Consider the following 26,146-nt stretch of genomic DNA (forward strand, 5'->3'; position numbering starts at 1 on the left):
TAAAAATTCCATCTAAAAACTGAAACTGTTTTTACATGATGTTCTTGGTGTAAATTTTAAAGCTTTATTTAATTAAAGAGATAACAAAATTTCATAAATTAAATAACATATAATTTTTTTTATATAAAAAATATTAATAATAATTTTTCTCAATGCACAGGATTCTTATTTTATTTTCATCGCTTCGCACAGTGTACAATTTCTGCAAATCCTCTCCTATGCAAAAATTTAAACAACCTCCTGAAGCATGAATTTTCAACTCGACTAGCAAAGAGGAAAATCCGCCTTTGAAATGAAATCTAGTTAAAAAGGCGGGTTCTTTGTGCGGCTCTAATTAATTCCGAGCAGACGTGCGTGAATTTATGCGCGTTAACGCCATTTATTATTTCGCCAAGGAGCGCAAGAACACTCGGCGTGAGAACAAAAATTAAATGCACACACTCGACTGCTCCTCTCTCTCTCTCCGGAGCTGACTCATTTTGCACCAGTGCACGTCCCGTGTTTGACCAGATAGAGACGTTTATTTGGCAAATTTGGGTGTGCTCCCAAAATTTGTATTGTGCCTGCCAATGACGTCAGAGCTCTCGACAATTTCGCCGTGTCACACACCGCGTGTTAACACGCAAGCAATCACGGCGCCGAAAATTCCGGAACACTCTGCGAACTCCTTTTGGATTTTTTCCAAATCCTGCTTCCGAAGCTGCCAAATCTCTGCCCACTCGAATTTACCTGATTTAAATATTCATGTGCAGACTGGCCGCCGGCAAATTGCTCTGTTAAACTGATTCTCCCTCGATCGTAACCCGCCAAAGTTTACCCGCACCGATTGCTCCCTACGCGTTGAATAATTTGCCAGGGCGGACCAATCGATCTTGGTGAACCGCCAATTTGTAATTCTAATTGGAGGAAAGGAAGTAATAAATACAAATAACGGACTTTAATGTTTCATTTGTAATTTACATAATTTATTTTCAATTTCAGAAAATAAAATAACAAAAATAATATAAATTTTCTATATTTTTTTTAAGAATTTAATTGACATTTTTTTTATTTGTAGAAGAACAAGATCGGAGTAAATTTCATGAAGTAGTTTTGAATTTAAACAGGAATTATTTATTAATTTAAATTTTATTATAAATTTAGAGTGATGTATCTTCTTTTTTTTTAATAAAATGCAAACCAGACATTTTCGCACTCTCCAAAGTTATCTGCTCACAGCATCCATCGCAAGCAGCAGGAGAGTCGTTTGTTTTGAGCAGATGGCTGCCTGTTTTGGTGTTTGATATGCTGGTTGAGTGCCGGCGACGCTGCATCCGGTGCTCATTCGGTCCAACCGCTGGGCTGCTCGCTTGGTTGGATGCAGGAACAACTCTTTCACTGATTGTGCATCCCATACCAAAGGAACACAAAATTGCGTGACATGAGAGTGACTCACGTCTATTATTGTTTTCAAGCACATTCCGATCACCCTGAGTAGGGAAATTTCGTGCTGACCAAATTGGATTAAGCAAATGCAAATAAAATGCGGAGGAACCACCAACTTTTGAAAGTTGCGAAACTTTTTGCGTCGGCTTTTTTAATCTAAAACTTTTATGCGCCGAGTCTAGAGACACGCGGCCGCCGTTTTTACTCCGTCAAAAGGGCTTGTTCATTTTCTACACAAACAGCCAGCCTCTCGAGCAAAAAATAATAAAACCCACCCCCACTGTGCCATTTAAGGGTTGAACTTTGCACCATCAACCCTCTCGCTTGGTTTTTAATTAAGGGAAACGCACTCTCGTCTTCCTCTGATTCCTCACTGGGCTGGAAATTCCGATTAAAGAGCGTCTGGTCTGCATGCTCGTGACTCATTAGCGCGCTCCCTGCAGCGGGGGTGGGTCTCACCCCCTCGGAAGGACAGGCTAGGCCACTCTACGCATTGTTAATCGCGTCGATGTAAAGAGAAAGAGCAGAGAGAGGTGTGCAGCCGCCTGTTTAAATTTATTGACATAACGCTGGCCCTGCCTGGCAACTCTCGCCCCCGACCACCCCCTCTAAAGCCCGTCGTGCGGCACAACTTGTTAGATAGAAATACGCGGGACTGACTATTAATGCGTAAGAATTGATCGCCGCTTGTTTAATTTATTTGAAATTTGTAAGAAAAATTTAATAAAAATAGCTTTACTTTTGACATCATGATTATATAAGCAATTTCATTAAATATTCATCATACTTTTGAATTTACATTTAGCTCTTTTTATTTACTAATATTAATTTACCATATTTTGTGAAAAAAACGAATGTTAACCACATTTGAAATGCCAAATATTTAATTTTCCAAAATCAATAATTTCATGAAATGGGAGATGCAACATTTATTTATATAAAATTATATATTATAAAGTATACGTTTGCGACTAATTCTTTCAATTTACAGAAAACATTTGTTATGTTACGTTTTTACTAAAATTGAATATAAAATAAAAAATAAATAAAGAATTATAAAATCAAATTTATTTATAAAAAAAAACATATCTAAAATACAACTGTATTGAATGTTGTTTATTAATTGTATTAATATTATGAAAGCTTACATACATTTTAATGTTATGTAATGTATTATTCGTATTATCATATATATATATATATATATATATATATATATATATATATATATATATATATATATATATATATATATATATATATATATATATATATTTATATTATGTGAGTTCTTCTAGCAAAATTATAATCCTGGATCGATAAATTATTTTAACGGTAGTTCCGTTTTATTTGTCACTGTTCCTCATAATCGAATCTAAACTTTGTGAAACATTGTATTATTCTCGCAGGAATAATGAAAACGCCACCTGTTTGTAGTGTTTGGTGATTTTCCGGCCCCAAATGTGGCATTACACACTGTTAAAACGTCAGGTAGACGTGGGCTGTGAGAAATATGCACACTTTTCACAACGGGCTCTAGCCATTATTCAACCCTTGAGCAAAACATGCTAACTCGCCTGTGCGTCTTGAAGGCTCTATTTGCACACTCTTATTTTTAAAGAGAAGCAGTTTGTCGCGGCGGCGACGTGCGGAAAAAATGGAACGTCGGCGCCAGAATAACAACGAAAACCGTGAGAGCGAAAATTCTAAAAGGGTGTCAATCATAAAAATTTATCTTGCGCATACCATTTATTTGCCTCGCATCCTGCCATAAATTTTTTGGAGTCGCCTCTCGCACTCCAGGCTGCCTAGAACCTCCTCGAAAAAAAAAACAGACGCAGGGTGTTGCTTTTGTTTCCTGCTGGATGAATAAAATAAAAGAAACGGAGGCTGCGGAGCGAGTTTCTTGTTATCTTTGCTGGAAAGGACCGTTTTGGTTAAAAATTTACGGTTGACGCGCTGGGCGGGGAGCGTAATGCGAAATTGGTGCGGCCGCGGCGAACCCTCAAAGGGGAGAAAAATTGGAAAAGTACGGGCGGCTAGAATTGAGAGATACAGGTTCCTGGGGAACGTGCGCTTGGGCAGAATGAGAAACTGTTAGGGGAAAAATTTCACGATTATGTTTTTCAATTTTCTCCTTTTGAATAGGGCACAAGCCAGGAACTTCATTTCAACGGCAGTTAGATTTTGAATTATTTACATGCCCGTGTAAGTGGAAGGATTAACAGTTCCCAGAGATATAAATTGCAGACTCGTACTTATTTCTAATCGGACGGAGAAATCTCTTGAGGCTGCTTAATGAAATAAGTAGGCAGGCGAGTGAGTGAGTGAGCGCAATACTCTCATTACCGTGCATTTAAATGTGTCATCTCGAGTGTCGAGAGGCACATTATGATGCAAGGTTGTTGGCCCGGAAACTGGTTTGTTGAGGGGCCTCTTCAGAATGAGCTTCTCGAGAGGAATGCTTTTCAGAGATAGATATAGGCCGGCCGAAGAAAAAGCCCAGTACTCACGTAAACGAGTTAGTGGTCCTGGCGCGCTGATCAATACCTTTACTTCTGCCAGACGTGCCTTTTGTGATGCTCAACTTAATCGATGCACAAGTCACCAAGGTCGGAGTGAATTTATTTCTTTTAAAGTAAAAAGTACATACATTTTTTAATCCAATTAATTAAGAGATTTTGCCATTTGATGCAGACGTCATCCTTTTTTATTTGCGTTTCGTTGACAGTGAATTAGTCAAGGTTGGCGGTGATGAGGTGATTTTTACGCTTGCTCGCTTACACGAGTTTTTTCCTTTTTCCTCTCAACTGAGGGCGATCACGCAATTCCCCACTTTTTGTGGCTTAAAAATAAAATACCGCCTGCGGAAGCTTTGTCGAATTCGGCGGAAAACTTTTCAAATTAATTGAGCTTCCATCTCACACAACAGCAGGCACATTTGCAAAATCTTTTTTCATTTTAATGATAGAGGGAAAGCTTTTAAGAGTCTAAAATTTCTATTTCTGGATCAAAACTTTCAGCCGCTTGAGCTTTACCTCGAGGAAGTTGGCAAAAAATAAAAAGTTTCTCGGCATTTTGGAATAAGTGAACGCGCACGGAAAAACATTGAGCCAGACATCCCACACGGCTGCTTGAGGTTCATTAAATTTTCCGCTTGTGCTGCGCTGTTTGGAAAAAGGAGCAAAACCAGCACGCAAAAAGCAAACAAGCCAACAAACGACACAGCACATCAGAAAACTGAGAAAAAGCAAATCTCAAGTGTCGTGTCTGTGCCTTTCGCACAACCTCTATACAATAAGAAATGCAATTTTGTGTTGCGCACGAAAAACTCCATCCTTTACTCCGCTTTAGAGGAAAAAAGTAACGCCTCTTGCTGAAAATCCATCCCCGAGCAAGATTTGCATTGGTTTTTTTTTTACGAACCAACTTCCAACTTGACTTTTGACTGACTGAGTCAGCAAAGAAACGCCAAGAAAAGGAGATGACGTGCAGGAGTGACCCCTGGTTGACCCTTCTCCAATTCTCGGTAATGTAAGAAAGGCTTCAGTCTTGCCGGCTAAAAAATTTATCTTGATATCACGTAGGATTCGTGAACTGTCTTTTATGATGCCATTTATGTGCTATTATTATCATTAAAACATAATTGTTTTTAAAATGAACTTCAACTGTCGTGGGAAACAATTTAAAATTCAATATTTGAAATTTTCCAGCCCAAACAGTTTCACTTTGGCTGGGAAAATTAGGTTATTATTTTTTTTACAATATTTCTGATTGACATCTGTGTAAGAATTAACTCAACCTGATAATATTTAAAGTGTTTTCAATGAAAATGATTATCTCTTAAGATATAACACTTGATTTACAATTAGGAAAAATCTAAATAAATAAATCCGATTTTTATTTTTATCTTGAATGAAATAAAAACTGAACTAAATAAAAACTAGATAAGCATTAATGATGTATGTAAAATTATTTCATTGCATTTTAATCTTTGAAATAATTCAGAAGCGTAGAGTCGTGGAACGCGCTAGAGGTTTTTATACCTCGCGAGACACTTTTCACACTTCGCGAGACGAAAATAAATACTTTTATTTTTAGAACGGCGCAGCTGCGTCTCTCTTAGGACGACGTTCTCGCGAATAAAAGGGCGTATTCGCGCCACTTCGACGACACAATGTTCCCGCACATGCACTGCAAGAGTCGAGCCCTTTTCTTTCCACCAAGCCCGCTAATGAGGCTTAATCAAACTCGAGTGAGCTCACATATAGCCTTTTTGCGGCGGCTTTCGCATTAGCCAAAGGTGACGTCACTCTCTGGCGTATCAAAGAGCTACGCTATCATCACGTGCAGCAGCCGACAACGGCAGTGCATAGTGTGTACGTACAAGTGTTCTCGCGATAGCCATAAACGGAATGGGGCGGAGAGAGAGAGCAGCAATTTCGCCAAGCTGCAGACGCATGTTGCGTTGAAATTAAAATCGCGAGGGAGACGTCGGCGGTCTCGGAATATTGATTTTGACAAGTGCGGCAAATTGAGAGAAAGAGCTGCTGCCTTTTCAATTCGCCAGTCGCTCGGCTTCAATATTTTTAATGGCCGCTGCGGAATGAAAAAAAAGGAAGAATATTTATGCATGCGTGGTCTCTATGGAAATTGAAGAGGATGAGCTGCGACTGTCGAAATTGAGAGTTTTGTATAATTTTAGCAGACTTTGAGTACGTTCTGGAATAAATTTGTGGTTATGAATATTAACAAATTTTGACCTATACATTAGGTGAATAGATAATTATTAAAAAAATTCAATCCATTAAATTTTTAACAGAATTTTGATAAAAATTAAAGATTTATCGAAATCAAAATAACGTGCATTAGAAACAAATAATTAAATTGCGTATATTAACAAATATTTAACATTGGTATAAAATTTAAAAAAACTTTTTCTCGTTAATTAAATATTTAACTTTTATTTTTAATACATAACATACAATATTATTTTTGTATTAACAAATATCATTTTTTTAACTATTTGTTTATTTTGATATCTTGACCCTTTTGTCTGTTTGCAAACACTGAAAGCAAGGTGTGCCGCATTTAAACTATTTGAAGTGACTGCTTTTTTGCATATGTGTCGTTCAGCCCATGTTCATAGTGGCAAAAATAGCACCGTGCCTCGCCGTTTCCTTCCGTGCCATCCGCAATTTCGGAGAAGGTCAGTGCACGAGATTCTCGGCAGCTGGATTTCTTGGAACTTTGTGTCGAGCACTCAGAAAAAGAAGAAAACGAAACAAACGACGCGACCAACCGGAGGGGTCATAAATCCCTCCCGGCTTGCACAACCAATGCAAAAATAAACCGGCGACTGCCTTCCTCCGCGGCTGGCCTGATTCTTGATAATTCCATTTTCCTGCTCGCTTTATGGCTGTGCGATTATTATGGTATGTGTGTTGTTGCACGGCACGCGATTGTTTTTCAAGACGCCACGCGTTTTTATTCAACACACGACGTTGACTGCGGTTCATTATTCGCGCTGGAAACTTTTTGTGTGTTTTTCCTTCTTCCACGAAGAGGATGCAAAAAGCTCGCAATGATTTACTGCGACCTCTTTGCAATCTAGGGTCGTCCACTCGGCGAGTTTAATTTAATTTTGCCATTTTTATCATTTTTGAAGTTCCTCCTGTCAAAATGTATTTTTTTTCCCGCCACACCGAATTTTACGATTTTGTCCCAAGTGAGTTGGCGTTTGAACGATTTCTGGCCAGGAAAGTGCCGCCATAAAATTTGATTTGCATAATCGATTCGCGACTAAAACGTGATTCTGCGGTGGGAAGTCGGGAAATGACAGCGGGCTCGAATCCAACCATGCTGGGCGCTTTTGACCCCGCGACCTGCTGCGGTGAGTCGCATGCAAATTGGAGCCATCAATTCCGAGCTCTGTGCCATCTGCGTTGCATATTAATATTAATAAAGGAGAGAGAGAGAGACACTTGCATAGCAGAAACCTGAACGTGGGAAGATTAAACTTTCAAGGCTGGCCATCTGCATCACAAATCTTTTTACTTTCATCTTATTTTCCTTTATATAAAACAGAAAATGTGAAAATATTTTGTATTTTTATCTCACACATCAGGACTTTTTCATTCTGCTTAGAATAATATTAAATTAACAAATAAAATTAAAAGTATGAGGTGCTTGTTAGATTAAATTAAAAATTATTATTCAACCTTCAACAAATTTAATAAAACTAAAAAAACATGAAAAAAATTTATAACATTATCTTCCTGCATTTTGTTTTACTTCAATTTTTTGTTTTGATTCTTTCAAAGAAAAAGGTTGTTTCAAATTTTCTTCCAAAAACTCACAAAAAGTCCTTGTAACGCAGAAAAATATTGTTGTGCTCTTTGAAAGTGAAGCCCAAATTAATCTCAATCTCAGTAAACCTTTTAGCAAATTAGCCCGCGTTCCTTTTAGGCAGAAGCTATGAAGCAATTTAAATGCGCGACTCGCCAATTAATTAGCTGCGCGGCGTCTTGACGTCTTGAGGCAGTTGAGCGAAGAATTTTTGGCGTGCGCCGCCGAAAGACGGAAACAAAAACGCCACAAGTGCTTGGTCATTTCGCAGCGTATAATAAAAACAAATTACGCGTGACAACGTCCGTCGTTGTCGACGCTGCGGTGGTCACGCGATCCACCCTCGAAAGAGTGGCAGTCCCTTGAGGTCGATTTTCGAAGGGCCAAAAGTGAATTTGTGCTCGGAAAATTATTTATCGGCGCGGAATTCACAGCCAAGTTGGTGCAGAGAAAGGGTGGCCTTGAGACTTGCGACGGGGATGAAACTAAAGCAGACTTCTTGGCGAGCATCGGAGAGAGGGTGCAAAGTGAATTTTCCGCACCGTCCGGACTGCGGAGGGTGCGGAAATTTTGAGCCGCTCATTAACCTGAAAAACAGCACTTCAAACAAAACGAGAGAGAGAACCCGACAATTTTTTGCATTGTCTGCTTCCATTCTGCTCTTATGCACACGTGTGTTCGTGGTGTTTTTGGAGAGCTTCCCCTGCTGCATTAATGGATATTGTGTCTGCTCGGTGCTCATGGCAAAGTGATTTCCATGTTGAAGAGCGACCGGCACTCCAATTACAAAATGGCCCGCTTGGTGTATTCCGCGTCCATTGAAAACGAGAAAAGTATATATATGTGTACTTTAATCTCTCCATTGGTTTGCCGATTTATTTAATTTTTTTTAGCTCGGTTAAAAAAGTGGGGTAAATTTTGTGTTGCCCTCCAGCGGTTCTGCGTTTACTATAGCGAAACTCTGCGGTCAGCCAGAGAGAATTTTTCCAACCGAGGAAATCCGTAAGGGCTGCACATGAGATCGATCAATTCTACATGGTGTGTTTCGCTGATTGAATTGCGTCACGAGTTTCCCAAAAGACTGGACGCTCGAGTTGATCAAATACGTGCCTTTTAGGAAAATATCAATCATTTTATTTTCATATTGAAGCGGATGTTTTTCACATTTTTATACTTTTTTCTTGTTTTCATCATGGTTAAAAAAAATTACCAAATTTATTTTCAAATATTAATTTAGAAAAAGGTTTATTAATTTTCCAAAGTCTTCTGAGAGTCATCATTTCATTGGCCGCTGCGGAAACTTTATAAATTTTATAATAGCCTAACAAATTTCATTAAAAAATTTATTTTGTAAAAAGAAAAGATTGAATTTATTGTAAGATGTATTTCAACTGCGCGGTATTTTTTTTTTTTTTTTTAATTTTCATACTCTTGATCAATCAAACTGCACAATCATTTTTTTCGTATTTTTTATATTAAATTTTAATAGACTTTCACAAGGAAAAAATAAAAAAATAATAATTGAAGTTGTTTCTTTAATCATGAAAAACTGGAAAATTGTAATTACTCTTTCCGCCCTTTTCCGGACAACCACAATTTTCTTTACTTTCCTCATCTCACTCTGTCAGACAGAGAAGGACTTGTCGGAATATAAAAAATGATATTTCTTCAAAAGGGAACTTTTCCGACGACGAGCCGGAATACACACAAAATATTTTGCCTTTTCTCTCCACTCCTCTCTTTCGCCACAGCGTTATTTTTTCCTTTCCACAACCAGCCGCCAAGATCAAAAGCCTCACTCTCTTTTCCTCGTCATGTGCACCTATCTGCACAAGGTCTGGCGGTTCTCCGCGGGGCTGTTGCCAACCAAACGGACCCTTATCCTTTTGTGATGAATATTGCAACGTGCTGGCTGCTGCTGGCGGCCTGGGCACGCATACAGAAAACACGTATGAATTTTCCAGCACCAGAATTAATAAACGCGACCTCCGTGTTTGTCACACTCGCTGAAATTCGGCACGAAATTCAAACCGGCTTCGTAGCCGACTTATCTCGTTTAATCCCTGGGCTGAATTATTCATCAAATGAGGATTAGCAAGCGGGGGCGGATCGCCAAATGCAAATTGCGGCTTCGAATATTTGCCAGGGGCTTAATTTTACTGGTTTTCCAAATTATTTTTGCCCTAAAAAAGCAGCTTAAAGTCAAATGGAAAATATAATTCTATTTAAATCAAATTAAATAAAAAAATAACTGATTTTAAATTTAAATTACGATTTTTTTTCCCCCCATCTAGGAAGGCCTGTGTTCAAGAAAAGGTAATTTTGAGCGTTTTCCTGCATCATCTGAGTCGGAAGACTATCATAAATGCTCACATCAAAGCACGCAAGAAACCCCATTTCAAACTCGTAAAATCGCCCCCAATAAAAAGCAGCCTCCCGAAAATAATAATGGGTTCTAAATTCGGCTCCAAATGAACGACCTGTGCCACCGCGGGGCCAATCGTGGAGGAATAAATCTCTCCGGCTGCAAAATCGATTGCCCGGCGGCTTCAAGATTTGCTGACGACTCCCTCTCGTCAGAGAGAAGCTTGCAAATCAGACGTTCTTTCCGATCCGCTCTTGATGATAATTTTATTCTCTTAATCCAGTCACAGCCTCGACGAGGCCAAATCAGCTCCGAAAAAGGGGAGTAGTTTTTTCTGCGCCGCTCGTCATGCAGTGCAATTTTTTAACGATTTAGGGGACGTCTGTTTTTATTCGTGCGCGACGGGGCAAATAATGAAAATATTATGGTGCGTGGGCGTGGAATTATTCAAATTTATGCCTCCGGAAAAGGAAGCTAGTCGGCGGGAGAGACGGGGAAAATCTCGTTGGAGTATGCGAACGTCCCCATTAATTTTTATGATGTGCTTGCTGCAAAAGTTTTTACTCGTTGTCGCGGGAAAAGCTCAACTTCTGCTGTCATTTTTATATTTATTCTTCAGCGGTTTTTCAACATCATTAATCTTGGCATCGTGTTCAGATGTTTACAAGTAAAAATCTTTCGGAAAGAAAATGAAAATTTAAGTAAATTTCGCTCTTTTTAACATTTTTTAGAGTTAAATATTATTGAATTAAATTATTTTGTTTAAATTAAATTCCTCGATAAATTTGCATCTTTTCCTGGCTACGAATAAGAACATACAGGGGATTCAAAGGTTATGAAGTTATCAGGATAATCTGGAATTGCCCATTCCGTTTTATCGTCGTTGTGAACAACCCCTTTAGCCGAGCAAAACGAGTACACCTGCTGGGAATCAAAACACGATTTTGCCTGTTGGTTTTGGCGGCGCGGGAAAAATCAATAGCCCAGCAGGTGCAGCATGATTTATGTTTTATGCGGCGCCGGTGCGCTCCGTGCATGAAATAAATATTCCGAAGGCGACAAGCGGCTGTCATTTCGCCTGCTCCCTTGCGAAAGCACACATTTCATATACGCAGAGGAGACAGTTTTTGCGTGGGGTTTTCGAATAATTCGAGCTTGGAGGGTTGAAGCATTGAAGTACACACGCGCGTGAATACATTCGTAAATCCCTCAGGCGGCCGGATAATTATTGCTGCAGCCGTCGCGAAAGGGTTGCATTTCGAAAAAGCATAGAATATAAGAAGGGGTGTTTTTTTCAGTGAACATTCGTCGAATCACGCGACTCTCTCGGAAAATAATACCGTGCATGCATGGTATGGAAGTGCAAAAGGGGGGTTTAAATCCGTCGGCCGCGTGCAACCAAACGACAGTGTTCTTTATTAACTTCAAACTTGTCGGTACCAGACCGCCCTATGTAGTCGGCAAACTTGCAAGGTTTCCTAGCAGAGCACAAGAATTTTAGGAATAACTATAGAGGTTTATTAGTGTCCTATGTTAGCAGTAGCTAAATAATTATAATAAAATTTAAATTAACATGTTTATAAAATATTTTAATAAAAAATAAAAAATGAGATTTCAAGATTCTTTGTAGAGGATGAAAATGGGAACTAATTTCTTAAAAATTAATTTCATAGAGAATCATAGAGATTCAAAAATTTGTTTAAATTAAAAGAAGTTTGGTATTTTTTTAAATTTGAAATTGCTAAATTTAAAAATATTCTTGTTTATATCCTTTCCTACAAATGTGTCTTCTTTCAACTAAATATTAAATTTTACTATTGGCACATTTTACGGTTTGTGAATGAAAAGAGGCGCGTGGGTGTTATGTCTGCTCTTAACACCTCGGCTGTCAAAGTCAATAAGCTCTTATCCTGTAAACAATTCGTCGGAAAATATCGCTGCTGACAGCGCGCGTGCACGACCATTACCTGCGCCTCTGCACTTCTTTTAAGAAAGGGGTGATGACCGGATGGAAACGTAAACACTCGATTCACCCCCGGCAGCCGGCGAACGCCCTTAATGGCCGGAAGATTATCCAATTTATATGATAGTAGCTCTCAAGACGCACACTAGTGGTGCTTCTTACTTTACTGACAATGAGAGTGAGAAGCGACTTGTAATGTGTATAAAGAAAGCTTTTCCAACTTAACGTGGCCGTCAAATTGATTTATCGCTAGTTTAGAAACTTGCAATTAGTCCAGGGTTAACTTTGTTACTTCACTTAATCACACAAAAACATGTCTGAGTTGAGAGCAAAAATTAAGTAGGTAACATAAACTTTATTATTATTTGTAAATCGATATAGTAATTTTATATTTAATCATCACTTCGAAAAACATAACCACATAATTTATATAACTTGTTTAATATATGAGACGTGGTGTGTCGCTCTTTCCACTTTAATGCCAGGCTTTTCTTGAAACTTCTGCTCGGAGCTACTTCGCTTCGACCTAGTTTGCAAATTATTTTGATTTCCCAGGAATTGCGAGCGAGCACGAAGCTCTTATAAAATGTAGTGTGTCGATTTTATATTACCCACGAATGATTTGCTTTTGCTAGCAGGTTCTCCGGATAAGTTTGTCCTGATTTTGCACCGCTCGCAGTGCTCTCGGCAGGGGCTGCTTTTTCACCGAGGGTGGTGCAAAATCAGGTCAGCCATAGAAGCAATCTCTCGCCCCGTTTAATGCTGGTCTAGTTTCGAGCTCAAGGACGCTTGTATGCGAATTCTCGGGAACTCTCGTATAATTTACTTTAAGTCCACGGCAAATAATTTAATGTATTTTCTTTGTGCCTCTCGCAACAGCAGTGATCATTAAAAGCAGCTCCTGAAGAGAAAATCCTCTCTCTTGCTTGTCGACGACGAGATTACAAATAGAATGAGAATAAAATAGAATGCTGAGCTCTAGAAATTGTGTACTTTTTTTAATTGCGACTTTTACAGCCTTTGTTATTTGATAGCTTTTGTCTTGGAAAATGTGAAGAAAATGAAAAAAAACCTAGAGAATTCATTACAAAAGTGGCACAATTAATGCCTCAACAAACTCCAGCACATTTTGTAATTACAAAATTGTGGTTTTATAATTAGTAGGAATTGTAATTCTAGTCTTGGTAAGTAACTTTTTTATAAGAAAATCGTCTTTCCGCAATTAATTAATTTCCTTTTCATAAATAAAAAAAAAAAATTTAATAAAATCCTTATCTATCTTTTTCTAATCAAAAATATATTTACAATTGAAACATAATTGAACCTCACGCTTTAAAATGGTTCATTTTCACTATTCAAACGAGAACTTGAATTAATTTTTTTAGAAAAATAATTATGTACTTAACTAATTGATTATTGAAATCGTGTTTTGGGCATGAATATTTATTTATTACACGTCCATGTAGTTCCTGTGTTAAAACTTATCCATTTCTCAGACACGGCGATAAACAATTTTACACGCCATTGGGTTTGCCCCGAGGCGAACTCAAAACTTTTGCCGTTGTTTGAATAAACACAGTGCATTACACGAAACAATAATTATTATTATGGTAACCGAGGTAGGCCAGTGGTGTTTCCCCAGCACACTCACGTGATGCATTAAGCCATCATCTACCTCGCCGCGAAACATGCAAACCAAGCCGAAATAAGACACCCTCTTGTCCGTTAAGTTTGGACACCTCAGAGGTAATTTCGGGTTGCTATAGAAACGGCTCTGCCTTCTGCAATATGATGGCCAACGCCGCGCTGTGCCCTACCTGTAGATCAATATGTGAGTTTGCGGCTTGGCAGCTGCAGATGGAAATGCATCACGTTCACTGACGTGAGCGCGAAAGCAACTTAATAATATAGAGAATTCCATTCTTCCGCAGCTAGTGTAAATACGACTCTGTTCACCAGCCAAGTGTGCTGAAAGAACGCGTTGCTTAAGTGCTTAAGGTTTATTTTATGTCTGAACAGTTCGTTTGATTTACTTTGCAGTACAAGTCGCAATTGGAGTGGTTTGCGATTTAAGCCGGTCTGCGATCAATTTTCAAAGGTGCTTAATGAGAGTGGAATAATTTAATTGCAACCGTTGGTTCGCTGGGCAATGAATTAAAAGTAATATTCACTTTCCATCCAATTAATTGAGTGACGAACGTTTTAGTTGAGAAATTGAACATTTTTATAATTTTTTAAATAAAATCTTAAGGCATTATATTGTGCAATTCTAAATAATGTGATAACTTAAGTCATTATTTTTATACCTTTGTTTTTATTTTTCAAACATTTAAATTTAACCCTTTTTAAAGATTTTGAAATATAGTTTCAAATATATTTTCAATCAAATCCACCTAAACACAGACCTATATTTCCTATAAATTTTTGTACCATTACATCGGTTCATGCCATATTTTTTGGTGTTGTTTAATTTTAGTTTTCTTCAATTGGATTATTTAATTACAACAAAAAACACATTATATGACATGTTTAATTTATTTTACCATGTGTTATCAAACGCTTGCGTATTTTTTTTGTGTTGCAATACGGAATATTAAATATTAATCCGTAAATTTAACGGATTAACTAGACTGAATAGAAATCATAAAATCCTTTTTTTTAAACGCTTAATTTATATATAATAAATTTACGTAAAAATAAAAAAAAATGTAAAAAATAAATGTGCACTAAGATTTTAAAGTTTGATGTTATAATATGTTAATAATCCTTTTTTATTTAATTATTAATTTCTTTTAATTTTGTTGCAGTCCAAGACTGGAAATACCGAGGTCGAGGTTGACTTGGATCACCTGCTAGACATGGATGATGACAATCAAAGAAGACAACATTTACAGGTGAGCAGCTGCTAATCATGCGATTCCTATATCGGTGTCTGATTTTATTCTTTCCGCCTTCACCCTGAAAATGACTCACCGCTTATCCAGACCATGACTCACGGCCAGGTTTTTTTATATAAATTTTATTCCATCTGTGTCCGTTCACCTTTCTCGAGGAGGAAATTCCTAGACGTTTTCTCGTCTGCGAATAAAATCCTTACGACTTGTCGCTGTCGCATTATAAGCGGAGGCGTTTGCGCAAAACTACCTGCAGCTCAAGAGCACGCGTGCAGCAGACAAAAACGCGGCGGCCCATTTGTCAAAGTAACCCCTTTTTCTTTCTTTTTTGCACCGGCAGCTCCATTAAAAGCGACTTTTGCTTCCTGCCCGCCTCCTCTCAAATTGCAATTCCTCCGCAGCGGCATTGTGCGCGCAAAAAGGCGCCGTGCTATGAAAATTGCCCTGCTAAAAAAATAACGACCTCGCTCGCTCGGCTCCTGCAAATTCCCTTGCAGATGGAAAAAGCTCGCACCTCCGTTCTTAAAAAGATCAATCATTTTGACGCGACCCATAAGGAATCTGGCGAGTAATTGAATGTGATTATTTTCCGCTCGACGACCGCGTAGAAACGAGAAATATTTATTATGAAATTATATATTTCTCTAGCTGCAACGGAACGTGATTATTTTTATTTTCGTATCATCGCCGCCTATTTCCGACATGTGCATGTAAACAATGACGAGAGAGAAAATTCTTTCCGCGAGAGCAGACGTTGCCAGTATGTTTTCAATGAATGGAGGAGTCTTTCTAGTGCTCTCTCGGCGGCGAGCAGCTCTTCATTGAAGATGCAAAAACGTCGAAAACGCTGACGGCAATTTTTTTAATAAATAAATTTATATATTGTCTCTCGTTCTAACTACGAGTTGATATTTTTTACCCCTGAATGAGCTCATTTGAGAACAAAAACCAAGTTGAGAGTTAACTGGAGTGGCTGCACTTGAGAATAACTTATTTATACTGAACTCATGCTCTGTGTAGAAACTAGAGAAACTTAATTCAGCTATTCTATCTGCAAAAGAGGAAATTGAAAAGAAAAATGAATTGCCCTCTTCAAAAGATATTCCCTTTACAAGAAGTTCATTTTCATCTCATCCTTTATTATTCTTCAATCTCATCGATAAAAAATTATCAATTTCCAAATTAGAACACACTTTCCTGAATGGAATTAATTTTCTTCTTATAAGTCCCTTTTTCCCAATAACTTTTTCAAGTATCGTTGAATCTCAATCTGGTATCAGTCCGACCCGAGAAATTGAATAAAGTATGAAACTCCAGGCACGTAATCACTTATCGCAAATCGGATAAGTTTTTTTTTTGCAAATCAGGCCTCGGTGGGATTTCCTCGGGCGAGTATGTGGATGGAAAATTCGCTGGCGTTGCCCAAGGTGCGAAGGAGCTGGCAATTGGAGCAGCGAGCGAGAGGAGCCGCAGTCATCTCGCCGTCGTCGACTGCTGGGTCGATACTCGGCCCCGCACGTGCAGCCCATATTGCAGACTCTGCTCTTGGACGCCTCTCGTACTTACTCTCACTGCCTGCATGTCGGAGACGTTACGCGATTTAACGCTCCCAGTGTGCAAAAAGGGCCGCAAAAACTAGCAGATATAATCGTGAATTCCACACCAAAGGAGGAAGAAGAACTTTCAAAGGGCCTCTCTGTTGCGCCGTCATATTAAATTACATGAACCCTTTTGAAATTGGAGACGAGCAGGAAAATTTTGCAATAACACTTCAAAAGTGTACCAAAATATCCAACCTGTGTCGATGATGATTAATTTTAAAAGCAGCTGGTTTGAATTCGCACGATTTTTCAATTCGGTCCCTGTGCGAGCTCGAAAGAGAAAAATCCATTTCCAGGCCCAAACGCAAGAGGCAATTCAACTAAGCGTGATAACTTCACTCTCGCACTTGGAACCCTCTCGTTTGAAAAGATGTATGTGTGCAAGTGTGTTGCACTCTCCCTCGGTGGTGCGAGAGCGAAATTCAACCTGAGCCGACACGCGCGGCGGAGGCGGCAAAGATTTATTTGCAAGCAGAATCCGACCGCCGAGCTGCTTTGAACGCGAGTTCCAGGCACCAACAAAGTCCCGGTTTAGTTTGAAAGGGAGAAGAGAGCGATATCATTTTCGACAAGAGTAAACACACAAAGTCCATGCTCAAAAGTTCTTGCTGCATAACACCGAAATGCTCTTTTGATCGTGAAACTTCTTAAGTTCCTTCCGTTGAAGAAACATACAAAAACTAAAAAGGCGTTCCAAATGTAACACTGGAAAAATAAAAATAAAATATATCTAGGGATGGCAAAAATAGCCTTCTCAAGCGTAATTTTATCTGATTAAAATTTCCAAATAATTAACAATTCAACAATTTAGTTTACAATTAATTCAAAAATCTGATCTCTTAAATAATATGCCTAATTCGCTAGTTCCTCTCGCTTCACCGAGATTGGAAGCCGCAAACGCGTTGAGAGCAAACGCGGTTGCCGAGGAATCATGTCTCGCTCGTCATTACATTCAATTAAACAAGCGACGTCAATAATTCATGCACGCATGTGGGCCAAAATCGAGCGGCTTGCGCATAGCAGCAGTTGTTGGAAACGCTCCAGTGCCTCCAAATTGGAAATTACTTCCATCTCTCCTCACATTCGCGATATTGAAAACGGATCCAATGGTGAAAGTGAAATAAATGAACAATTTTCATATATTATCGGAATAACAAAAATTCATTTATGGCAGTCATAATTCCACTTGGCGCAGATATAATTGTTAAATCAATTAAGACCGTGCTAAGCAGTGGAGGAATTCGTGCGATAAAAAGAGCTATTTGGGTCAACGATCTCTCTCTCTCGCGTCTCTATTATAGTTCGAGAGGAGCGCGCGCCACCCAAGAATTAATTGCCCTCCGCATCCCAGTCTCGTCAGCGTTTGACTCGTCAGAATTCCAACCCTGTTGGCGAGCGACCATAAATCTCGAAAGTTTTCATTGTTTTTTTCCTCGCACACACTTCTTGGTCTTGCGTTTTGCGAGGCCTGGCAGAAGGCAAAAAGGCCCACGAGGACCATTCCGCCCCCGGCGACTGATTAGTCGGCTGTCCACGTCTGGAGCCGCTTCTTTATGAGGGCCGCGGGGGAAGCTTTGAAGGAAAGGGACGACTCGGACGGCAAAGTTCGCAAAAGTGGCGGACCGACTGAAAAAGTGCTGCCGTTTTTATGTGCCCTCTGCGCTTCTTGCTTCTAGATTAATTGATTCAAACTTAATATTTCTAATACACAACAATTTTAATTACATACAGTTATTCCAATAAAGAATTTTGATTTGTCATACACTTCAATGATTCAAAATTCCAGTAAAAGAAATAGTTTGATTATCATAAAATATTATCTGTCGACCAAATCAGCTCACGTAGTGTTTTTGTGAAAATCATTAAGACTATTTATTAGTTATGGAAAATGTCAAAATATTAACTTTTTGTATCCAATTATTTTATAATTAAATTTACGCAAGGTGGTAAAGAAACGAAATAAAATAAAAAGAAAAATATGTATGGTATTATTTGATATTATGAATACAAAGTTACAAGTTTATTAAATTATAATAATGTAAAACATGTCATTCAGAGAAAAAAATTTTATATGATAAATAAGTTTAAATTATAATAAAAAATATAACTTGAATCTTTTCTGCATCATCAATCTCTATTATTTTGTTGTATCGACTGATGTATAAGAAGGGCATATAAATTGATCAAATTTTACGCGGCGAGCCTGATTTCATTACGGTTCATAGAACTTGTCAATCACGCGGCGTGGTTGACTCGACGCCAAAACGAGGCGCAAATTGACGAGCTGATGGCAAATCGATAATTCCGCCCAACCAACAACCAAGCACGCGCGCCGCCCTAAAAAGTCGTGTCTTCATCAAAATCTCTTTTAAGCAAAAAGACAAAAATGTATTTATGGTAATTAACTTTCGCCGTTTTCACAAAGCGAGAGAAACAGGGGAGCTTCCAAAAATGGAAATTTATGAACCTAAACTTGCGCGTCCAGCAGTTAATTAGCATTTTATTTGCCGGCTGCTGCTCAGGATGGAAATGAAAATTTATATATTTCTGCTGGAAATAAACCGTCAGCGAATTTTCCACTCCCGTGGCTGCGAGAAAAATAAATCATTAGGTTGATATGTGGAAAAGCACACATTCAATTAGATCAATCAAACAGAGCGGGATCTGAATAAATAATCCCGGCCTGGATCTGTCACTTGCACCGGTGAATAATTCCGAGCTTGCGGTGCAGCCACTGCATCCACCACCCCTTTATTTCCCAGCGAGGGTTACTGGGTCACGAGCACCGGGATGGGTGGCCTACTTTCGGGGGTTCGCGTGGCTGCAGCTTTTAAACTGGGGCGAACTGCTGCTGCTTTTTGCAAAGTATTCCACCCGCGTGCCATCCCTAGATCCACAAACTGCACTTTGCGATTCGATTAATCTGCAGAACACAAGAGATGGAGAGTCCTCTTGAGGGAGGTGTTTGTTTGTTTTGTTTGGTGCGTTGTAATAAGGCTTTGTTTGCGTTTGAAAATTAATTGCCATCGTGCTAAAGTGGCTTAGAAGGGGATTGGCTTGCACTTTGTTCTCGTGTTGGATGGGAACGAGAATAAGAATAAAAAGGTGGATTGTTAAAGGAACTTGGCCTGGCAGAGTTTGCTGGAGTTTGGTTGTTTGTGCGCCTTTGAAAGGCTAGTCTGCTGATGCATTCAGTGGAAAACTTTGAACTCTCTTGAGAGTCGCGAGCATCGTGTGACGCTTACAAATGGCTTTTTTCGTTTACAAAAATAATAAGAATCAAATAATGAGGAACGGTTCGTAATGGAAGGAAAGACTAAAAAAGAGATCCAGCTATACAATATTGTAGAAAATTAAAATTTTAATACAAACCAAACACGCAAACAAATTTTTATCAATTTCATCATGCTATAATTTTAAGAAAAAATCATTTCAGAAAATTCCCATAAGAAACAATGTTAATTAAAAAAAAAATAGCTCTCCCAATGAATTAATTTTTGCTTATGGTGTAAATTAAATCTATAAATAATAAATGTTAATTAAAAGCAAAATTATCATCAATATTGATTGTGCCGTTTCATTAGAATAAATATTTTGGAGAAAATTATTCTAGTAAATTTTTGAAACGGCAACTTTTTCATCACAAATAGCCTCGTTTGTGCAAATTGCTATTATGTCGCCTCTTAAAAACACTAATTTTTTAATTCGTTGGAGAAGAGGAAGCTGACATTGGGCCAAAATAAACTCTGGCAACTTTTTGTGCTGGTGTGAGGGGTGGCCGAACTCTCTCTTCGATTACAACCCTTCTGCTGCCGGCATTAATTGGAGCGCGCCCGCTTCTTGACTGCGGGCCAGCGTCGCAGATTTTGCATGACGTGGCGTGAAAAATGATAATAGGGAATTCCAGCTCGGCTGCCAGCGGCAATGAGGCGAAATAATTTTGGCACCCTCGGACGAGTTTACTCGAATTCCGAAAATAGATGCTTGTCCGGCGGAGCACGCACGAGAGAGCATTAAGAGTGCACGAGAGAGCAAATAAATAAAATCGAAACAAAATCAAAGGAAGTGAAATACATAATATAAAAAAGGACGCCGTGTCTAGCCGGAAAAACAAGGTCACGAGACCGTTTCCAGCCGCTTATTCGTGCTTTCCGCCCGTTTTTTATATGTAATATTGGATCTGGTCGAATCCAATGTTATAAATCGGCTTGTGTGCATGTCGACGTCGATTCTTGTTGCTCCGAACGGCAGACGGCTCTGTTTTATTTCTTGGATTTTGCTTTATCTTCTTAGCAGGAAGCTGAAAAGCGCGGCGGTAAAAGGAAAAGCGCGTCCGAAAAGCCTAAGGGGAACCATTTCGCGATTGAATCTCGCTTCCCAAAAGAGAAAGAAAAGTCTGTGCTCTCGGGAAAGGAAACGCTCTTGGGCTTGTGGGGGAAAAATGTTTTGGTACTTTTATCAGAATTTTTATATTTTTTATCTATAGAACTTGTGGTTGTCAGACTAAATTGAGATAAATGCTCTCTCAAAAATAAAAAATAAAATAATAATATAAATAAACAGCTTCTAAATTAATCTACTTTAGTTTCCTTTTATTTATTTATATTTTTTTTTAATGAAAACTGCTAAGAAAAATCAGTTAATAATTAATAATTCAGTCAACAAAAATTAAAAAATATAAAGTTTTCATTTTTGAACATCACATTTTATTTGTGAAATATTTTAAATTAAATTTTGAAGCAATTTTACTGCGGCTTTGTAATCTACGAAAGTCCAAAAAAATTATATTTTTAAATTCAATGGTAAGCACTCTAGGTTTTCGCTATAAGATTAAACCACAATTCCTACGGTTGCGAAGAACAATAAATAAGGTAAAAGCGAACTGTTTATATTTTCCATTTTATATTTAATTTTTTTTAAATTTATTTTCACCAAGTTATCCTGTTGTTGAACTTAACAAGGAATTTAATCTGACTAATCTTCACTTTCGCGCTACAAGTCTAAAATTATTTACGACCGTAATTGCGCAAGTTGGATTTCAAAATCCGACTGTCCCGTCAGCGAGAGTGATAAATCGCAGAAATCAAGCACAGACCACTTCCGGTGCCGCGGAAACCAACGACCGAGTCCGCGCTCTTGCACTACATTATCGTTTCACCGCGTCGTTTTAGAAATAAAAACAGCCTCTGTCGCTTTCGTCGGCCTATGGCTGCGTCACTCTCGTTTGGCCGTGCATCCTACGCAGGCAAATCTGCGTCCATTATTGTTGCGAGGCAACGTTTTGTTGGGCTTCCGAAGCGAGCGCCCCAAATAAACACGAACAAGTTGCTGATGAGCTCTCGCGCAGTCGGCAAAGGTGTAAAAGCGAATTGGCCCTCAATTGCTGCTGCGATGGGTGGCCGGCCAGGCCAAACCAGCCAACAAAGGGCTCTTTGTCTGCCAAACTGATTATTTGACTGACGCGCCAAAAGAATTTCGCGTGCAAACAAACGACTATTTTACGCCAATTTCAAACAGAGGCAACCTCTATAAATAAAAGTGTTTTTTTTTTTTTTTTTTTTTATTTTACATTTCCATTAGGATTTTTTTATTACTAGAGTAAACAAAATATTATTAATAATAACTAGATTGTTTTGTTAATATATTTATTTTATTCTTTATATCGTTAATTTTAAATTTTTGCAAATAAAATTTTTTGAAATAAAGATATGGCTAGCCAATTTCAGGTCTGTAAAAAATTGGTTAAACATATTTTTTTCAATATTTTTTAATATATTTTTGTAGCATCAAATCTCTTGAAGATAAAACTTTTAAAGTGATTTAGTTTCTTCCTGCTCCAATCCTAATTATTATATTCTTACTGGCATGCAAAAGTTTAACTCAATTCAAATTCGCACGCAATATTTGTTAATTAATTGTCAAAATTAAAAGAAAGTAAGTGGTAAGCCATTTAGTTTTCCAGTGAAAAACGCCAAAGAAATATGGAGTATCAATGCTAAAAAATTTTCATCTCCAATAAAAAGCGTCGTCCTGACACTTACGAGGAAACTGTCTCAATCGATACTTCTTCACAGAATCGGCAGCCGACTGTGAATAAAAAAAGTGAATTGCATCCATCATTACCAAAATGCGCTCAATTTTACCAAAGGGCACGCTTCGTTAGCTGCGCAGAAGTGCTCCTAATGGATTCTTAGAAGTAGACAAAATGAAACCATTGTTAAGGGGAATTTAAAAAAAAAAATAATACGTGACATGAAATGCTTCTATTCGGAATGCAAGATTTTGAAATTTATTTCTGTTTGCAGGAAATCCTGGTAGATGCCAAGAAATCTCCACTGGATGTCAAGGTTTGTTACACGAAATGTTATTTTCATTCGTCATTGGGCTCCAAATAAACACTCTCGAGAATAGGCAAAAGTAGGAAACAAATCTAAATAATTTTTCATCAAAATAATTAAATTAATTCTTAAAGCAGGAAAGTAGCTTCAGGGTCATTTTCCATGCTTTGAGAGACAAACGCATCAATCTATTTTCTGGTCTGTTGTGTGACAATGGGACATTTGAGAGAGGCTCGTGTCTCTCACTCACTCACGGTTACCCAACAAAGCACACATAGCTCTTTTCTTTCTCGCTTTACGGCGGATCCATTTACACACATGACCAGGAATTTACTTCATCTTGCTCTTTTCTGGCGCAATCAGTGTATAATGGAGGCGACAACCGCGTTCGCTGGATGTCGTCGCCGTCGCGCGAGAATAATGCACATTATTTAGCCTCGTTAATTGATCGCCTTGCCCGTGGTTATTTTCCTAGACGACTTTGTTTGCCCAATTTGCTCCTAGACCTCCATAATCACACGGAACCGTGTTTATTTTTATGAGTTTATTCTGTTAGAACTTAAGTAAATAAATAAATAAGATAAAGATAAATTTTTAAATTTTGGTATTCTCATGGTCAGAAAAAAAGTGAAGAAAACCTACATTTTTACTTCATAATTAATTTTGTTTGTTTGCTAGTGTGATTATTAAATTTCATCTGGCCCTTAAAATTAATAAAATGGAAATATTATCACAATCACACCTCAAGGAGTTCAAACTCATTGTGGGAGAGATAACTTTGATTTCATTATGTTTATTGCTTTTACCTTTTAAAAATTGATTCTTAATTTTATCTTTACTGATTTTTATTTTTTATCAAAAACAATTTATTGTCATTTTATTAATAATGTTTCTTAAAACTGCCATTTAGAGACTATTTAGTATTCCAATTATGTTAATTTGATCTTTGTTGAACATATTATATATAAATTTTGTTTGCAAAACAACTGATAAATAGAAAGTCATTAAGTAATGTTTAAATCGTTTCGTCTTGTTTTCAGTCCAATCAACTAAATAATTTATTTTTTATTAGATATTATATTAATATTTACCAAGTAATTATTAATTTTAACCAAAGTTAAAGGAGAAGTTGAACTAAATTAATTAATTTATCAATATAAGAAAAATAAAATGAAAAATAAAAAAAAAATAAAAAAAAATTAAAATAATTTATTTTGATTCAAAATATAATTGTTTAACTTCAAAACTAATAGGAAAATTTCTGCGTAAATTCTGAGAAGAGTTTTTGAAACGCCATTTGGTCCATCACACTTACCTTTCTCACTCTTCCTTTTCCTCTCTCGCGGCGGCCAGTGAGCACTAAATTTAGCTCGTTTTGCACCCACTTGTCAGCTCTGTCAGAGTGTTAGCCGAGAGTGTTTGTTTGCCGCCGTTTTCTCACTAATTGAATTTAACGCTGTGTTTCGGTTTTGCAGAAATTCGTGGAAGATTTGCTGGAGCGCGCCAAGACCCTCTGAACGCCGCCGGCGCCACCGCATCTTTCTTTATTGCAAGCAAGAGGAAAAAACGAGAAGAGAGATTTGCAAGAGCAGAAGAAGACGAGGCCAACTTCCTTCTTCAACCCTTCGTCGATTGGGCAAAATTTATCAGAGCGCATTTCAGATCAAGAGCAAGTGCAGTGCGTGTGCTTCGGACCATTTTTTAGTTATCTAAGAGTGCTTACAGTAATTTTAATTGATTAAGTAAAATGTCTCCCATTGAATAACAAACAAAAAAACAAACAAACTCTTTTGTACGTGTCATCCGTTTATTTGCCGCTTGTACATAGACTGAGAGAGAGACGTTCTTTTTTTTACCTTTTTGTGCAATTTTGTGTTTATTAAACCCCCTACAGCATGTTTGTTCATCCCTTACGTTAAACACTGATCTGAGCAATAGTACATTACTTACTTACAATCCACCTTGATTACGTTGGTATGAAGAGTGGGAATTTCCTTCTTGAGGGTTGAAGCTAATGGAGAATTTGTGGAGGGTTTTTTGTATCTTTTGGTAAAAGATTGAAACTTGTAATGCAGTTGCACACCACTGGAGGTTTAAAAATAATGCACTTTTTTGTAACTTTCGGTGTTTTATATCGATCAAAAATTATACTTCTTGTAGTGATCTCAACCAAACACACATTAGAAAAGCGTCAAGCGCGAGGGACCGATTTTTGCAAATTATATTGGCCCTTTTCAATTGTAGATTTTGCATTTTGACACCCCTTTTGAGTTGTTCTCATAATTTATCAGTTTGGAAAATGCAAAATTTACTGTGAAAGGTGTCCGAGACTGTGGAGAAAAATGTTAAGCTTCTGTGTGGCTCTGCAGCCTTTTAAAAAGAGAGAGAAATTAACGAGAGGCAGATTGTTGTGATGTTGTTGAAATTTGTTCATCTCGGCAGCTAATTATAATGAGCAGAACCCTAATTGTTCGTTGCTGAAAATTATTGTGATGCGAGATGATGAAAGATTTTTCATACAAACTGCGTAGCTGCATGCCAGAGTGCAAAAAATAAACTAATCCAAACGTAAAATTACATACTTAAGAGAGTGCGGAGAAAAAGAGTTTAATTATAAAGTAAAAATGAACACATGCCTCTTTATGAAGGATCAACACCAACAACTCTGAAAACTTCAAAAAAATCTTTTGACGAGCCGCCTTCATAATTAGGTGCCAAAAAACAATGTCCCTCAAAATTCGCGCATTTGTACTGCAAAGTAAATCTGGGTAATTAAAATCACGCCCTGAAACAAATCATTCAACCCCCTGAATTAGGCTAAAGGCGTAGCAACCAATTCATAGGCCTTTTTGTATAAATAAAAACCAAATAATGTCCTCCCGGACGCAGGTAATTTTAAACCTCTCTGTGAAAAATTACATTTTCGAGGGTTTTTTTGCAGATTTAATTATTTTAAAGTTAGTTGACAAAATTGTCTTTGGATGCTGTATGATGATTTTGAGCGCACAACGTGCGAGTGGATTTTGACGATTTATTATTTTAATTTAAACAGAAAACTTCCTTTGGTTACTTTGTAAGGTTTACGAGTTTAGTTTTTAAGATATAGAATCAAACAATGAACAGGAGGATTAATTATTGTGTAAATGTATGTCTTTGTGAAGATAAATATAGAGTGGAAAATATGACCAATTTTATTTCTATTTGTCCCTAAA

The 26,146-nt window shown here is 37.8% G+C and overlaps 1 protein-coding gene across 1 annotated transcript in view; it reads left to right on the top strand.

The window, feature by feature from the left end:
• The window catches only part of LOC132196541 (protein phosphatase 1 regulatory subunit 14C), a 47,128-nt gene extending 21,009 nt beyond the window's left edge, over window positions 1–26,119 (top strand). The window contains exons 3-5 of the mRNA XM_059619274.1: window positions 14,909–14,995; window positions 22,902–22,943; window positions 24,410–26,119. Coding sequence (XP_059475257.1) covers window positions 14,909–14,995; window positions 22,902–22,943; window positions 24,410–24,451 — 171 coding nt within the window. The 3' untranslated portion in view covers window positions 24,452–26,119. The remainder of the gene's footprint in view (window positions 1–14,908; window positions 14,996–22,901; window positions 22,944–24,409) is intronic.
• The last annotated feature ends 27 nt before the right edge of the window (window positions 26,120–26,146 follow it).

This window comes from Neocloeon triangulifer, unplaced genomic scaffold (assembly GCF_031216515.1).
Source record: "Neocloeon triangulifer isolate White Clay Creek 2 clone unplaced genomic scaffold, ASM3121651v1 ptg000012l, whole genome shotgun sequence".
Taxonomy (NCBI): Eukaryota; Metazoa; Arthropoda; class Insecta; order Ephemeroptera; family Baetidae; genus Neocloeon; species Neocloeon triangulifer.